This window comes from Charadrius vociferus, unplaced genomic scaffold (assembly GCF_000708025.1).
Source record: "Charadrius vociferus isolate BGI_N301 unplaced genomic scaffold, ASM70802v2 scaffold325, whole genome shotgun sequence".
NCBI classification, from domain to species: domain Eukaryota; kingdom Metazoa; phylum Chordata; class Aves; order Charadriiformes; family Charadriidae; genus Charadrius; species Charadrius vociferus.
Genome location: NW_009648526.1, coordinates 1,345,294 through 1,362,408, shown reverse-complemented (window position 1 = coordinate 1,362,408; position 17,115 = coordinate 1,345,294). Strand labels below are relative to the sequence as shown.

General features: G+C 39.8%; 1 protein-coding gene across 1 annotated transcript in view; it reads left to right on the top strand.

Moving 5' to 3' along the window:
- The first annotated feature begins 1,981 nt into the window (after positions 1-1,981).
- Positions 1,982-17,115, top strand: part of FAM214A (family with sequence similarity 214, member A) — a 34,681-nt gene continuing 19,547 nt past the window's right edge. The window contains exon 1 of the mRNA XM_009885722.1: positions 1,982-2,061. Coding sequence (XP_009884024.1) covers positions 2,031-2,061 — 31 coding nt within the window. The 5' untranslated portion in view covers positions 1,982-2,030. The remainder of the gene's footprint in view (positions 2,062-17,115) is intronic.

Genomic DNA, 17,115 nt, shown 5'->3' with positions numbered 1-17,115 from the left:
GGGGGGGTGGGTGTTGGAGGCCGGTAGCAGCGGACCGGCCGGTCTTCCCGGGCTTGGGACAAGTTGAAGCTGTGTAACCGTGAGAGTAATCGGCAGGGGTTTGGTGATGGTTGTCTGAAATCCGTCTCCGCTAAAGTTTGCGGCTCTGGTGGAGCTGCAGAAGTGTGCTGTGCTTCGTCTGTAAATAGTTCCTTTAAAAAAAAAAAAAAACCCAAAAAACCCCCAAACAGTTTCACTATATGTTCTTCCTTTGGTGTACTGAGCCTGCGAAAGGTTGGGGTTTTGTGAGGTCTTTTCTTTCGACCTCCCTTTAAAGGAAAGTAATGGACAGCCTAAAAATTAACTCTGTTAATTCATTGCATTGTTAGGGCAAGAGTATTAAATGGCCTGGAACCGGAGGGGGATATTTCTAAGCCTTAAAAGTGAGACATCTAGTTAAGTGTCAAATCAGCCAACAGTTGTAGTTAGTTTAGCCATACGTAATTGCTTGACTCTTCGTTATTAGGGAGGAAAAAATATAAATCTCCCCCCCCCCTCCCCAAATGCCCTGAAGCTTAACTGAGTTTCTTCTGTGCCTTGTTATGTAGGTCTAGTTTCTCTCTCTTTTTTTTTTTTTTTTTTTCCCCTCACCAGCAGGAGGAAACTATTACAGTATTTTGATTTCTGCGAGAAACAATGCATGAAAGCATTATCAGCCCTTTGCCACTACTTGTTTGTCTTGGGGCAAATGAAGCTGATGCAAATATGTCAGCTTTGGGGGCAACTAAAAATATGTATTTTTAATTAGCAGCTTACTGGTTGCTCAACTACGTGCTATGTTTAAAGCTAATTAAATAGCATACTGAACTCAATGATGAATTGAGGATTATCCATTCCTTTTTATGCAAACCTGTTCTCTAAAAATGCAAATGTTGTTCCAACCAAGTGCTTGCATACATTTTCATCCTGGGTCTAGAGCTTGTTGTTGTTCCTCTGAAAGGTACCGGAGCTCTAGCTTAAGTGAGCCTGCTGACATTAGATGTTTACCTCCTGATACAGGAGGAGGAACAATTCCACTAGTGTACTCTTGTGGATTGTGTGGGAATATTGGTTTTGAATCACTGAAGCGTTGCTTTATAAAGTCGCGAGGAATTTTTGAGAGGACAGAGTAAAATTTCAGTATTGCATATATTAAATTTTAAATGTGTTACTTTAGTGTCTGCCATTTTGCTCTGTAGAAAATTACCATATATTAGGAGAGAGGGAGACAAACTAGATTCTTGGCTGAAATTCTGTATAGCCCTTAAAATTTGACCCTATGTAACTTTTTATTCTTTTGAGTACCAGAAAGCTATTAAAACTTAATAACATGACTTATAATGTGGAAACTTGTAAATAGCTGAATTGTGCTGTGTGACACAGTTCAATTCTAAAACTATCAAAAATGTTCTATTGTTTTATATGTTCAAAATTCCATAGGAGGCTCTGGTGTCCATTTTAAAATGAGCAGTCTTTTACACAGCTTGAGAGTTGTAATGTCCTCATTTATCCTCCCAAATAAAGTTTAAAAACAATTTTATGGGCCTGGCCGTTCTCCCAGAATTTTTTAAAATGAGAAGCATGTATTGTCTCTCTTGTAACTTTTTTACTTTTGCAGGTTACTGTTTAACTGCTTAAGGGCAGGCCTTGTAGGTGAAGGTTAATAGCATTGGAAAAATTACCCGAGGAGCTTCATGCTGCTCCACCATCACCAATTTCAGCTCAGTTCTTTCAGAGCTCCTTGCATTTCTGACGAATAAGCCCAGCAGAGACCAGAGGCAGAGACTGTACTTCTTCCTTTCCCTCCACCCCATCCTCTAAATAATCTGGACTGCAAATACTGAAACAAACCTACTGAAGCTGGAGGTAGCCTCACTAGCTAGGAGGAGGATTTTGGGTGGTCAAACGTGTTCTGACAAAGTTCCACAAGATAAATTACCCACCGCTTAGATGACAATGAACAGGTTGTAACATCAAAGTTTCGAGAGATGAAGTAAGAAAGCACAAAGAAGATGAATACAGAAAGGAACTGCAGTAGAAGAGGTTAGATGTCATGAAAATAGCTTGCTCTGGGCTTCTTGTGTTGTCTTTTTCTTTATTTCAGATACGATAATGGGATTCTTAATCTACATTCCTCACCTGGGGACACTTCCTAACAAGTCCTATGCTTTTTTCCTGTGTGCTTTAAGTACCCTCATAGCTAGTTCTGTTCTAGCAGCAGTGCCTACAGGAGTTTCCAGCTTGTAGGTGTGATTTCTAACTGGCATGATGTTGTAATAAAGTTATAAAAGTATCAGCTCCTACTTAACCTGCATACTCTACACCTAATGTTTAATGTGTTGTCCATTAAAATAAAATTCTTGAATTCTTGAATGTTTCTATCTCTTCTTGTGAATATTCTTTAAAAGCTTTACTATTAACAGTGCATTTGCACTGTTTGGTTTGTTTCTCATTTTCTTTTTTTTTTTTTTTCAGTTATTCTGGGGAAATAAATAAATAAATAGGCAGCTCTGGCATTAGTAGGTGCCTCACGCTTAGGTAGAAAATGTGCTTAACTTCTTCCCCGGTGTGACCGTATTCATCTTGGGTTTAGGTATACCATCAGCATTTGCATAGCTTCTTGGAGTTGAACCAAGTCTCTGGAGTTGACATGGCTTGATAGTCAAAAAGCTGCCCTGGATGTAATTCACCAAGCCTTCACATGTGAAGTTGAGTATCTGTAATGGAGACTTTTCCTCAACATGCTGAAAAAAACCCACCCTTTTCAGACAGTTCTACTGTTGTGTTGTTCTCACTGGAACCAGAAGTAATGAAACTGTTTGGGTTCTTGTGTTGACACAGTATTGTATGGGTCTGTAAACCATTGCGTTATATCAGCTCTGTCCTATGCAGGTGTGGTTGTGTCTGCCAAATCTCTCATCTTCGTAGAATCTGAGAAGGCATGTTAGCCAGTGCTGTCTCTGCACCAGGTCTTGCCATGCTGAGATTGCTAGTGCATGTAACAGGCTGCTGGTCTGAATGGAGACTAACCTGGAGAATACTGTCCTGTTATTTGGACGTGTGAATTAGTCTTCTGATGATCTGCAGCTCTCTTCATATTACCACATAAACACTTTTCAATTTTTTTTCTACTTTGTAAGTTTGGAGGATCTGAGCTTTAGTGGCTGTGCCTGTGAAGAGGATGCTCTTAGCATATGTGGTGCAGTGTTTCCATGTTAAATGACTGAAACAGGGACTTCCTTCTTACTTGCCCCTAATAGTACTGATTTTTTTTTTTTTTTGTGTGTGTGTGTGTGAAGTAGTTTTAGGAACAGTAAAAGAAACAGTCATGTTGTTCCTATTTCATCATTGTATAGCCTCCCACTTTCTTCTGAGAGCATGATGAGTGAGGAGCAACAAGAGCGGCTTAGTCTCCTAGGACTAGATTTAGAAAGAGTCAGTGTTTTGCTTTGGGTCATAGAGAGATGAATTAAGTTAGTGAAGTCAAGGTAAGATAAAAGATTTTTAACTCCAAAATTCTAAGCTTGTAAATGTGAGAACTATGTTTTTGTTTTCTTAGTGTATACATCTAGTAGACAAATATAATTTGGATGCTCTTAGAGGATAAAAGGCTGCTATAAGGTCTCCCTGGAGCCTTCTCTTCTCCAGGCTGAACAACCCCAACTCTCTCAGCCTGTCCTCATAGCAGAGGTGCTTCAGCCCTCTGGTCATCTTCATGGCCCTCCTCTAGGCCCTCTCCAACAGGCCAATGTCCTTCTCATGCTGGGGACCTGAGAGCTGGACACAGTACTGCAGGTGGGGTCTCACCAGAGCAGAGTAGAGGGGCAGAATCACCTCCCTTGCTCTGCTGGCTGCGCTGCTTTTGATGCAGCCCAGGATGTGACTGACTTTCTGGGCTGTGAGCACACATTGTTGGCTCATGTCCAGTTTTTCCATCCACCAGTACCCCCAAGTCCTTCTTGGCAGCGCTGTTCTCAATCCCTTCATTCTCCAGCCTGTATTGATACCAGGGGTTGCCCTGACCCAGGTGCAGGACCCTGTGCTTGGCCTTGCTGAACCTCATGAGGTTCACGTGGGCCCATTTCTTGAGCTTGTCCAGACCCCTCTGGATGGCATCCCATCCCTCAGGGGTGTTGACCTCACCACTCAGCTTGGTGATAAGTGTATACCTTTTCCTTGGTGAGAAAGGAGAATATTGACCAAGTTTAAGTAATGGCGGTCATCCTACCTGAAAGATAACTGAGCCTTCAGATGGATTTCCACATTAATTAGGAGCTTTACAAAAGGGGCAAAGGTGGGGAGTTAGATTCTGCAAACTTAAATAGCAAGCACCAGTGCTAACAAGCAAGACTGTTGTTAAATAGTTAATAACAGATGGCTGAACTTCTGATGCAAATGATCAGACAGAACAAGGGAAGTTCTCTGCATCCTGACCCAGAGTCCTCGCTGCTGCCATGGCAACTAACACTTTTTTTTTCTCTTTGGTTTTAGCAGAGTTTATGGAACTGAAGATGACTTGTTGGTTTTACGACTTTAAAATAAATTTTAAAAGGCAAAGCAGACCAACTGGAGGAGGAGAAAACATAAACTACGTGGATATGAATTCCTAGAGGCCTTGGGTATTTTAGTTCCTATAAGATCTTTCTAAAAGATGTCTGAAGGACTGTATACTTTGAAATGCCTGGCAGCTAAAGCATTAGTTTAAAGAAGAACATTTATAATCTGAACGGATCTATCAAATCCTTTTCATTTAACTTAGCGTGAAAATTACCTACTGCAACTAGAATAGTGTTGTAAGGGGGAAAGGGAGAAGGCGGTAGGAAGCTCTGTGTCTCTGGCCTGGGAATAGTACAGAGGAGCAAGGAAGAACCTGTAGCTCGTGGAGCGGCCATGGCCTTTCATCTGACTTGCCCTTGCAGCTAGGCATTTTTCCTCCTCGGTGGGAGTAGGGGAATGTCACTGTAGCACGGTGGAGGTCTGTAAGGGAGGCCACAGAGGGGGTTGAAGCTGTTTGCCACTCGACAGGGTAGGACCTTCTCTGCCCCTTTGGTGCAGCTGTTAAAGACTGGGAGACTATTCTAGAGAAATACGGCTGCAGCCCTACTTTGTCTGTGCTCTTTTTGCAAAGGTGCTTGCCTTTGGCTGCTGTGAGGATGCTGGAAGGACCCCAAGTGCTGTCTTTCTTATCTGCTATAGCAAAGTTACTCTACAGTTCCTGTATCTAGTATAATTAAATTTGAAACAGAAGGTTCAATATCCTCTTTTTAGGATATAGACTAAACTTCATGGCACTGAAACTACTGGAGGGAAGTGCTTCTGAGGCAGGTTTTGATCTGGTCCTGTGGGAAAGCTGTTAACAAGACCTGTGTATATTACTTAATGCAGGTCACTTCTCATAAGCTTAAGCAACCTGTTGTAAGTCTGTTTTATCAGTGCTGTTAAGAACACATAGTTTCTTCAGCTCTAGCCGTTTTTGTGAGGTACATGTATGCCTGTGGGTCATACACTACAACAGTGGCTTCTTTACAGAGTGAGGGAAGTCCTTTGTGTAGATGTGTACCAAGCCACTGTATTCTTGCAGTATATTCCCAGCGTGTATCATATTGCTGTGTTTGATTGTCTAGATGGATCAAGGAATTTTTCAGCCTCCAGGTATGTAACTCAGTCATAACATTACTTTTAAAGAGAAGGGAAGCAAATTAATGGAGTTCTTACCTGAAGATTATTATTTGGGGGTTGGACTAGATGATCTCCAGAGGTCCCTTCCAACCCTGACCAATCTGTAACAATCTGTGACATTTGTTGTTATCTGTGATACAAATTAAGAGGCACGTTCAGGTAGCACGTTTTGCTGGGTATTATACAAGGACAGAAGGAAAGACTGTCCTCACCTCAGACCCCATGCAAGTATCAAACACGAAATCAATGACTTCCAACAGAGGGCTGTAAGGAAACAAAGGGATAATACTGATGAGACAGATAAACTGTGCTCCCAGTGTACAGGCTAACAAGCCTTTGTCACGGTAACAGAGGAGCTGGAAAGCGGAGTCATTTTGCATCAAGTGTGTTCTTCCCAGCTATAGGACAACACAGCGGGGAGGAAGTACAAGTGATTAAAGTAATCAGAGTCTAATTGGAAGTTTACAGCAATAGTGGGTGGGAGACAACAGGAATGGTGGTAAGCCATCGAAGATCTTGAAAGTAAAAAAAAAAAAAAAAAAAGTCATTTGCTTGTGATGAAAGATGATGTTTTGAGAGACAACAGGAAAATACGGTTTCCTGTTAGACACTGTCCAGACGTACCTTCTTCACAAGGCTGGATGCTGGTGGGGCATAATCTTTTCTGTGTTGTTTTCACGCTCATTTTTGGTGATGAATTCCATGAGAAATCCTGTGGGTACTGCTGGCACTTCCCCAAGCAGGCAGATAAGGCGCTGCCATCTGCTAGTTGCAGCCCGGGTGGCATTCACGTGGGCTGTGCCCGGCCCAGAGGTCCCCACTGGCAGGGCCTGTTTCCAGCTTCATCACAGCTTGGACTGTGAAGAATGTATCTCTGAGAAAAATCTTAGGATTTCAGACTGTGTCTTTCTGTAGTCAAGAGTAAAACCAACTCATGCTGAAAGCAATTATCTAAATGCTATTTCCTGGGGATCCAACCCTGCAATAGGGTATAGTGAGCCCAATTTTCACATTTTTCTGGGGATAAAGAGGGCAGGTTGCTTGTTGTCTGAATTCCCATGCCAGATTCTGGTCCTTTCAATATCAGCCACTAATTCAGATGGTAAGAATAAAATGTTCAGTGCTAAAAATCTCTCAGATATGTTTTTTATTAGTTCTTGAAGATAAGTGATTGCAAAAACCAGCTGTTTGCATTAATGGCCAATGTAGTCATATGTAAATTTAAAATCTGTTTAACTATATTCTTCTACACTAATTTTTTTGTTCCCTCTTAAAAAAAGTTCATCTTCCTCTAACAAAATTATGCGTTGTTTTCACTTGATAGTAAATTTGTTTTCTCTATCTATTTCTAACAGAAAATCTCTGTAATCTTTTTGGTAACTGAAAGGGTTGACAAAACAAGTACATCTGTCAGGCACTTGGATTCAGTAATGTTTGTGGGGCTTTTTTTTTTTTTTTTTTTGTCTGATGCTCAACTTGGGCGTTCACAGTAATTTATTAAATCCATTAAACCTGGGAAGTGGGCAAATCCTTAATGTTGCCTGAACTATGCTAGTAGCTGATGTGTAGCAGATAGTGACTTTTTGGCATATCTGAGCTGAAGGCAGCTTGGAGCAATTTTCCCTAAAAGAAAGCCATTTTGACATCTTCTGGTTTAAGTTTCATTTAATATTTACTTTGGACATTAACATCCTTTCTGCTGGTCCCAAATTAAACTCTTTTTTTCCAGCTATGTACTTTTGATTAAATATATATTTGCAAGTTATCAAGGAGGAACTAAAGTTGGGTTTTATTTGTTTATCTGTCTTTGCTTGTGTCAGTTGTTTTTGCACAGAATACAAAAGAGGCTGTGGAGGGCCTTGGGTAAAAACTGTTCTTCATACGCTGCTCGTGTACACTATTTTTAGTGTAGTGTTTTGTTTTGCCTAATGATTTATTGCTCCGTCTCTTGACTCACAGGTCACCTGATTTTAGAGCACGGAAATGTAGAGGTTGGATCCTTTGCTATTCTATAAACTGCTAGTTTATCTTGAGGAGCAGGATGCTGCTGCTGGTGGTGAGATTGGGTTGGAAGTGGTCGTGGAGGGGTGAGCCCTGTCCCTTCGGTTCTCTGGAAAGTATGTTCTAAGAATACGCAGTACAGGGTGTTACAAAACACACGTGCAACCAATAAACGCGGAGCGGAGGCCAGGGATGGTGGGTGACTCGAGGTCAGCGCTGTGCAGGGAGACTTTTGCCTGCTGGCCTTCACTGTGCCTGTCTTCACTCCGTGCCAGCAACGGCGCAGTCATCCATGAACTCACATTTTCCCTTGAGAAGGGCGAATTGTTTTGAACAGATACGTTATGAATACACCACTATTATTCTTGCTCTAGTAGTGTTAATTCTGGCACTTGAGACGAGTGTCTTGCATCTAGGATTGTCATAAACTTCTTTTGTTCCACGAGGTGCCCAGAGGCTGGATGTTCCTGGTAGCCTTCAAAGCTGCAATGCAAGCCTGGCAGGATGGTGGAATGAAAGGGAGAGGGAAAGCAGATACTTAAATTTTGAAAGCAAACAAGTGTGTTATTCAAAATTTCAGTGTTCAAGTGGGCCCAGTTTTAAAAAAGGTACTTTCTAAGACATGTCTATGTGCGGAGGGAAAACCTACCAAGGTCTGAATGCTCCAGAGTTTCATTAGTCTGATTGTTTTTTTTCTAAATCTTAAAGTAAATCTGAAATGTAACAATATAAATGTCACTCAGCTAGATCCTGGCAGTTCTTCAAATTGTATGAAAACAAAGAGGAACAAAACCTGCATCCATCAAGCTGTTCAGTACTTGCACAGATGCAATAGGTCTAGACATGTAAAATGACTATTCTGATGGTTTGGATTGAACTAAAAGTTCATTATTGCCCAGGCAGTTGCAGATTTTTAATTCCTGGCCCATGAGGTCTTTTCAGCCTCATGGAAAATTGCACAGACTGTCCTCTTCTCTAGTATTTAAAAATAAACCAAATTAACTTTTATCTCTCTGAATCTCGGGTTAACTGAAACGGGGGTATCAGCTGACCAGGGTAACAGTGCTGGCTTTCTCAGGGTTTTCTTTTCCTTCATAACATTATAGTTTTTATAGGTTCCTCTAAGACAACAGAATATTTGAAATTGAGTGTTGTGCTCCCTTGAAGGAGAAGGGTTGCTTTTTGGGTGGGTGCAGCGCTTATCGCTGTGAGGGTGAGCTGCTGATAGCACTTCTTTTCCGCCCTTAGCAAATTTGTAATGCTGGTAACGAAACCAAAACTTTTTGAAAACATTGACACATCTAGATGACGATCAAAATTCTTGTCCCTGAAGAAATGACATACTAATCGTGCACATGGGAGGCCTCAGGGGTTTTTTTTAATAGTCTTTTAATAGAGTAGACTACTTTCACCAGGAAGTGGACTAGGTCATAGATATTTTTTTTTCCCCCAAACCATCTAGACTTCTGCCCACCCCCATCCCACAGCCTTCTCTGGCTTGCTGTTGCTTTGGGGTTTTTTTGTTACCACAGTAAAACAGGGAAATTGCAGTATCTGTTAAAAATAGACACTGATAAGTAGGTTTGAGGAGATTTTCAACATAAAAGAGGTTCCTCAGTAGTCTTTACAAACAGTTGTCTTGTATCTTTGCGTACGTTGAAAGAAGATACTTTTCAAGAGATTAAAAGCAGGGATGAATTACCAGCAATGTCTGATTTGTGCAAGTTTAAATTAGCTTATTAAAGCCAGCAGTCCTGACTTCAGAGTCTGAAGATCATGACTATCAAAAACCATCGGATGGGCTTGTTGGCACCTGGTGGTGGTGTGAAGATGAGAGTGTTTGGCTACTGATTATGGAAAGTTTTCAGGCTGTGTGGAAGGCTGAGTGCTTTAGTACTTAGAAAACTTCACTTGCTTTGACAACAATCCTGTGTTGAAGGCGGAGTGCCTAGTGAAGGGTTTCCGTAGTGTGCGATCCCATAACTCAACATGGTATGTTTTTCAGGAGTTTTCCCTGACTCCAGTGGTTGTGGCATCCCTGCTGATTCCACCCAAAAATGAGTCAGTGCTTTCACGTTGCACTTTTCAAATTAGCTCTGGTTTATTTTCAAGAGGTCCGAAGCAAATGGCACATGATGAAACTGTTCTTTTTCGTGTCATGATCTTAGGGAAGAAGAATACCAGTTTTTGCCTGGTGATTATAAACCCAAATGGAACCTGTGCTCACACAGAGCGTAGCAGGAGCTTTGTGTGCTCCCATTACAGGTTTGTTCAGGCGGTATTAAGGGACTCTTCCAAATCATTCACTCAAAGTGTTTTTGAGAGCTGAAGGCTACTTTACATTTCTCCTCAGCAAAGAAGTGTTATTTTATCAGAATTAACAGGAAAACGAGCACAAGAACACTTCAAAGTGTGTTGTCAAAGTTTCTAAGCACAATAAATATTTAAGGTGATGAGATAAAGCATGAAATACCCAAAGAGATTAATTTTTAGTGTTAGTGGGGAAATTTTAAAAAACAATGGGTTTTGGCAAGTGTAACCCCTACACCCCTATAAGTGCTGTTCCCAAAGATACCTGTCTACATTGTGAAGATGATAAGCTACAGAGGAATAAACTGAGTAACACTTACAGCAAAATCCAGTCATCACAAGATGCAAACATGTCGTGTTTTAAGTAGAGGGCTGCTCTCTCTGGCAGGTCTCATAAGCACTGAAATACCTACTGTAGGATTTTTAAACAGTCCCGTGCTGTTTTCCAGTAACATCTGAGAGTGATTTATTATCACAAATTACTGCTTTCCATCTTTAAACCAATCTCTGTATAAAATATTGCAGAAGTCTGCAAATAGTTGAATCTTTGTCAAGCTGGATTGTTAAACAAATTAAAGAGGAAACTTATGTCTGTTGTCCTGAATTGTATTGTGTTTAAGGCCTCAAATAAAACTTCTGGCATGTATTTTTATTTATGTATTATAAAAATGCTATCACAGCTGGAATTTAATGCAGAGCTGCTCTCAACCTGTTTAATGGGAGGGATGTCTTGGCTTCCAAATGGAGTTAGGCTTCCCAGTACTCAATTGCTGCAACTGTCGTATGGATGATATGCCTTCAGAAAGAGATGAGGCTTAGCCAAATGCGTGTGCTTTTTCATTGTTAAATTCATGTTGGGCTTCCTTTGAAAAGAAAGCAACAGCTATGGAGCCACTGCAGTATGATGTTTACAGCTAACATAAAGTCGAGTAAGTTGATGAACATCTTCAGTCTGTCTGTCTTCAGCAATGTAGTTGCTGCTAAGCTGGTTCTTGAATTAGTAATAATAATGAAGATGGTCATAAGCCGTCATCATCCTCATCTCCAAACATAGTTTCCTTGTCTGGGGACGCCTTGATGAAAGATGAAACAGTCATCATAATCCACATCAGTGAAGGAAGTGTGGGGAAAAAAAAAAATACTAAAAATTGAATATATTATGTATCTAGAAATATCATATTGGAAAAATCTATATTTTAATATAAAAATGCTTAAATTTTTTTTCCAGAAGACACCTTAGGAAGAAATTTTGACATATTCTGTAAGCTTAAGTGCACTCTGTTTTCTGTTCTAGGGTGACACACGGCTCCTTCAGCTCCCTAAACCAAGCATGTTGGATGCAGTTTCACATTATGGTGGCGGTGACTGTGAAGCTAGCCTAGGTCTGATCTCCACATTGCCCTTGCTTCCTCCTGTGAACTAGGGTGGGATTTAAAACAGGAGCATTTCAGTAATTTGTTTTCAAAATAATTCTGCAAAATTTATATCGGCGTATTTATGAGGTTGGTAAATCACAATATTGTTGGTGAGAGTGAAGGCTAGATATAAACCCTTTATCCCTCTTCCAGTTACAGCTGAATGTCTATTCTATACTTAGCACTACATACTTATTCTGAAAGAAGTGTTTTCTCCGAGTTGTTTTCTTTTGTGAACTAGCAGAAATACCTGAAAAAAGATAGTTTTGAGTTGCAGAATTAGAAATTCTATTGCTTAATCTTTTTTTTTTTTAAGTTTTTTTTGTTCAGGTAGATTTATCGAGTGACACAATTTGTTCTAACATAATCTAATTTAGACAGAGCACCAGCTAATCAAAGGAAAAATGTAAAAAGCTAGAGAAGAATGAAAACTCAGAAATAACTTAGTCTGCTCCTGACTGTGTTTGTTTCATTATATTCTAATTTTAGAGTTTATTGTGTAGTCAAATTTAACAAAATCACAATCTAGGGAACTGTAGTATAAAGGAAGACACAAATTGATGTGTGCTTAAGTGAGGGCATTAGCTGAGACAAGTCCTTTCTGTTTTCAGTACCTGTCCGGTTGTAGCGTGTCGGTACAAGTAGCATCTTTTGTAACCTGTTCTGTAGACTACTAAGTTTAGGGATCAGCAAACAGCATATGTTCTTTTCCTGCAACTGGCTTATATTTAAAATGCTGAACATTGCAGCACTGATAATCTTACAGTTTTACACTGATGTTTCAGCACTTACTTACCCATGTCAGGATACAGTGAACAAATGTATTTTGGAATATATGAGTTCTCTTGCAACTTTTGGTGAACTGAAGTTTGAAGTGAGCCTGAAACTTCACCTTTTCAGATCTTGCTTTCCTTCTACTAAATACAGTCGATGAAATCATAACGATTGACCTACTTCACAATTTGTGATTTCCTTGTAGAGCAAGAAACAATTCAGCTTACATCATTTATTCTTAAGTATTCATTTTTTTTTGTCCAGTTAAGAGAAAAGAAAACCAGTTTCCCCGATCAAAATGCAAATATTAGACCTAGAATTTGATTTAATGCCAAAAAATCAAAAGAAGCAGGTTAGACTGTTGTTGCTTAGATAAAAATAGAAAGCTACAGTTGGAAGAAGAGAAGTGACTCAGTAAGCAGTACAGTGATGGCAAAATAGGATGTCAGCCAAAACGCAGGAAGCAAGATGGGAACACCCAGATCAGTTTAACAGTCTGTATTTTACACTCTCAAAGAGCGGTAGTTTCTGAGATTAGTGCAGGAAACTTAAGCTTTAAATTAATTTAACTGGATTTTATTTCTGTACTCAGTAAGCTGTTTGAAACTAAATAAGTTTTAGTAAAATGTGGATTGTGTGTGGTGGCTTTATTTGAGGTGTTTTTTGGGTTGTTTTTTTTTTTTCCTCAGACTGATTTTAATACCAGTCTCTTTTTGGTAACTTTATTTACGGTAAAGCTGCCTCGAGATTAGCTCTGGATGCTGTGAGAGGCATCCAGCAGAAGCGTGCGGTAGATCGGCAGTGATACACACATAGCAGGGGAGTTACTGCAGTGCTGCAGTCTGGAGTGGAGCTGGTGCCACTGATTGGTACTGATTGATTTTTTTTTTTATTGCTCTGGAGCTCTGGACTAACTTCATCAGCTGCCCTGTAGCTGTGTCTTGATTTTTAAAAATACCCCCTTACTTAAAAGATGGTGTGCTTTGTTTTGCTTTTCTAATCATAAACTGGCATAACACAAAAGCAGGTGAATATCTTCCTATCACCTGGTAGGTGAAGGAAGGTGAATCCTTCCCTATCCTCCTACACAAAACTAAGTAGATCCTGCAATTTTTTTATAGCTTAAACAGCAGGTATGCATTGATTCTAAAGTAAAGTCCCTATGCTGCCATTTCCTGCCTACAGCTGAACTGCTTTGATAATCAGGTAGTGGTTCCTTTTGGTACCATGGAAAAGGTAAGGAGACAGCAAGAGTAAGATGAGGTACTGTGCCACTCTCCTAATGTGTTCATAATGGCTGTTCCCGAGCTCAAAGGTCTTAAGCCTTAAGAATCTAAGACAGGAGTCAATGTGGCAAAAAAAAATCTGCATAGGAATATTCCTAAGATGAGTTAACCAGTTCATTGCATTTGCCTGAATTTAAGTAAACTTAACTAGTAGCTTGTTTCTTGAAGCAAGTAGGCCATCTCATGACTTTAACTCTTGATAGCTTAAATCATATTTAAATTCTTAATATTGCAAGGCTTTTGAAGTGTGTGACTTCAGATATAATTACGGGTTTGTAATATGCAGACACAACATGACTGCTCATTCAGAGAAACATGAATTTGGGGGGTTCAAGGGCAACTCTCTTTTGAAGTGAAGCTCAACATGGAATTAGTTAACTGAAGCATCCGTAGGTGTTTCTAATTCCAGTAGAGAAGCTGTTAGTCAAATGTTTACATTGTGTTTCATTTCCTTTACAGTAGTTTCTTGAATCCTTGCCTTACTCTTAAAATAAGGGGCTACCTTTAACCTACTTCTTGGAATAGTGAGATAATAAAACTTATTCAGAGTTGGCTGTTTTGGGGGAAGGGCCAGAGAGCTTTTGCTGGAATTTTTTAAATGCAGAGCAATGCCTGTGCTAGGAGGTGATGGGTTCTGAACGCTGACAGTGCAGCTGCTTTTTCTTCAGCGTACCTGACTCTTCTGCCATGAGACTCTTAGACTGAAGCATCTCCTTACAGTCGCCTGTACTACAAGTACAAAAAATAAGATCCAAGTACTTCAGCAATATTTTTAGTCTTTCAGAAAAATTGTATCACATGAAGGAAGGAGAGAGCAGAGGTGGACAATCATGCCACGGTGCTGGCTGGACAGGTGGGGTAGGGCAGGAGCAGGGCTTGCGTCAGCTGGGAATCCAAACAGCCTACACCATGCGCTCTGTATTTTGTTTAGTGTTTTGCTTACTGGGTTTCAACTTTCTAAGTGAAATAGAAATCTGAATACTTTAAATCGGTGGCCTTCAAAATCCATTATGAATGCCTCAAGATTTTCCAGGGAACGTCTGGACTGTTATAGAACATATTTAAAGGCAATTATTAGTTGTTCCATGGACTCTCTAAGGAAGTAGCCCTCCAAAACAGTGGAGGTCAGGACTTATAGATACTTCAAGTTGAACAAATTTGTCTTTCTTTGAAGAAACGCGCTTTATCAAAAGGACCTCTCCTCCTGAGAAGAGGAGGATAAGCTTGGTAGATATTTGTGATGTCCAGTGTAGTATAAAATGTGGTCGGACAATCAAATAAGCATGGACTAAGAGAGATCACAGTTGTAGCACTGCCTAGTCATGACGGGAGGAGGGCAGAGGGCAGGAGGAACTCTACTGGGACCTTTCACTGCCTTGCTGTCTCCGGGGCAGTGGCTTACAGATGTATCTTCTGGTGGCCCCTGGAGCACAATGGGTTATGTGATACCAAATGTCTTTGTTTCCTGTCTAAGCCTAGAAAATAGATTAAATGCTCTTCTAATACACATATTTCAGGAAAACATTTTCTGTAATTACTACAGAAAATGCTGCAATAGGAAAGGGAAGGGAGTTGGTCCACACAAGCGTGACCCAGTTGGTAAAGTAGTCAGCTGGGCACCATCGGATTAACTGAAGTTTTGGGAGATTCCTTGGGTTACAGTTAAGTGGATTTGGGACTTGCTAGTACCGCGTACCTAACTTCCATAGATGTTTTAGGATGCAAGTCAATTTAACTTTTTTTTGGGAGATTTGAGTTCTTACTCTTCATTCCAGTCCTCCAGTGATTGTGCACGTGTGTAGTGGATGGGGGAGGACAAGGATTTGAAGACTCTCTCTTCATAACATTTCTGGTTAAATGGGCTTTTCTGTTTGTTCAGAAGATGTAGAAAATCCCTCGTTGTTGAGGTTGGTATGTGCAGGAGAAAAAGGAAGACAAAATGATGTGCTTCCAGGTTTCAGTTCTGCAGTATTGTATGTTTTGGTTTATGTGTAGTAGCTTCAGTCTAAATTTGTATTTTTCTCTTTTTTCCTCCTAGAGTAGTCTGACATCTGCTGCTATCTCTTGTGACCACCTGGTCAATAAACTTTAGCTTCAATGTATTGATTCAAGGGTTGTAGTGCCTTGTTGCTTTAATTCCTATGTGCTTGTGGCAACTAACTGGATTTTTTGCTATTTTAAGGGGAATAAAATCCAGACACTGCTGGAATGTGTATTTATGCTATATACTTGCATGTTCCATTGCTAGAGATGAAGCAGAATAATAATCATATTTGTCTAGTCAGATTATAGGATTGAGGTTATTCTATGCGATGTGTGTCTTAGGGCTGATTCTAACACAAAAGCAAACAGTTATAGCACATACACAGTAAGACTTTTTTTAACTAGACACTGAGTTTGCTGTTTCTATAAATGTCTTGCCACCCTTGTCCTCAATTACATCAAATTGCATCATCTCTCTCTGTTGTATAGGAACAATTACCAGGCTTCTCAATATTTATAGGGTTTTTTCCTATGTGTAAACTCTTAGAAGTTGCTAAATGATACAGAAATTTAGTGGAGCTAAAAAAAGTCAATGTGCCACATGGACTTTGTAGGAAAACTTATTTCTCAATATCCATTGCTATGTGTGCTTTAATTTTTTTTTTTTTTTAGAAAGTCCAGCTCAAATACCTGGTTTGTTACATTGCTCACATAATTTTCAAGTGTTGGCCCTGTCTTTATAATGCTGTTATGAAAACAGTAGCATTTCCTAGTTCAATACTTGTTGTTTATCATCCTTTAACGGGATGCAGTTTTTATTTTGAAACAACATCATGTTTTTGTAACTGCAGCCGATTCAAATATGTCTCTCTATCTAGTTGGGTCTCCTCTTCCATCCTTAAGGCAGGAAACTGGGTGCTTCTGAAATAATAGGCCTGATGTTTGCAAATTCAACTTAAAAGTAAGTTTTGTCTGTTTAGGTAAAGTAATAACGCATATGTGTTTTGAATCTTGAGTAATGATTATTTCAGATTTATTTACCTTGCTTTATTCACTAGATCTTTCTTATTTACTAGATTCACTGGATCTTGCATTTGGACATGCTTAAACTGTCTATGGCTTGTTATGTAAATTTGTGATATGTATCTGTGAAGACACTAAGCATTTTAAGTATACAATATAAGCTTTATCAAATTTTTTAAAGCGAAAAGGCGGTGGGTTTTTTACCTGAACCGAAACACCTCAGCAGAAGCGCTCAGGCCATAGCATTTATCTATTAATTCCTGTCAAGTCCAGAAGTTTTTGATCAAATATGGATTCTTTCTAAAAAAGAGAGCCAAATACTAGGAGGTCTACTGCTTCACATGGTAACCTGCTAATGTTAATTAAAGGGCATGTCTATTTTACTTGCCATTTAAAATTCTCTAGTGTAAATTTTCAGGTATCACATCTTACTGTGCACGTTCCTGTTACAGTAGGAAGATGTTTGAGATAGGATCCATCTGCATAAGCACATGCAGCTCTTGATCAAGCTCTTTAATTTTTTCTTTAAAGCCATAGATATTTTTACATATTTTAACTAAACAGCATTCCTCTTACACATTTTCTCAAGGATGAATTCCCCTTCTGTTCAGTCTGCTAAACATGAG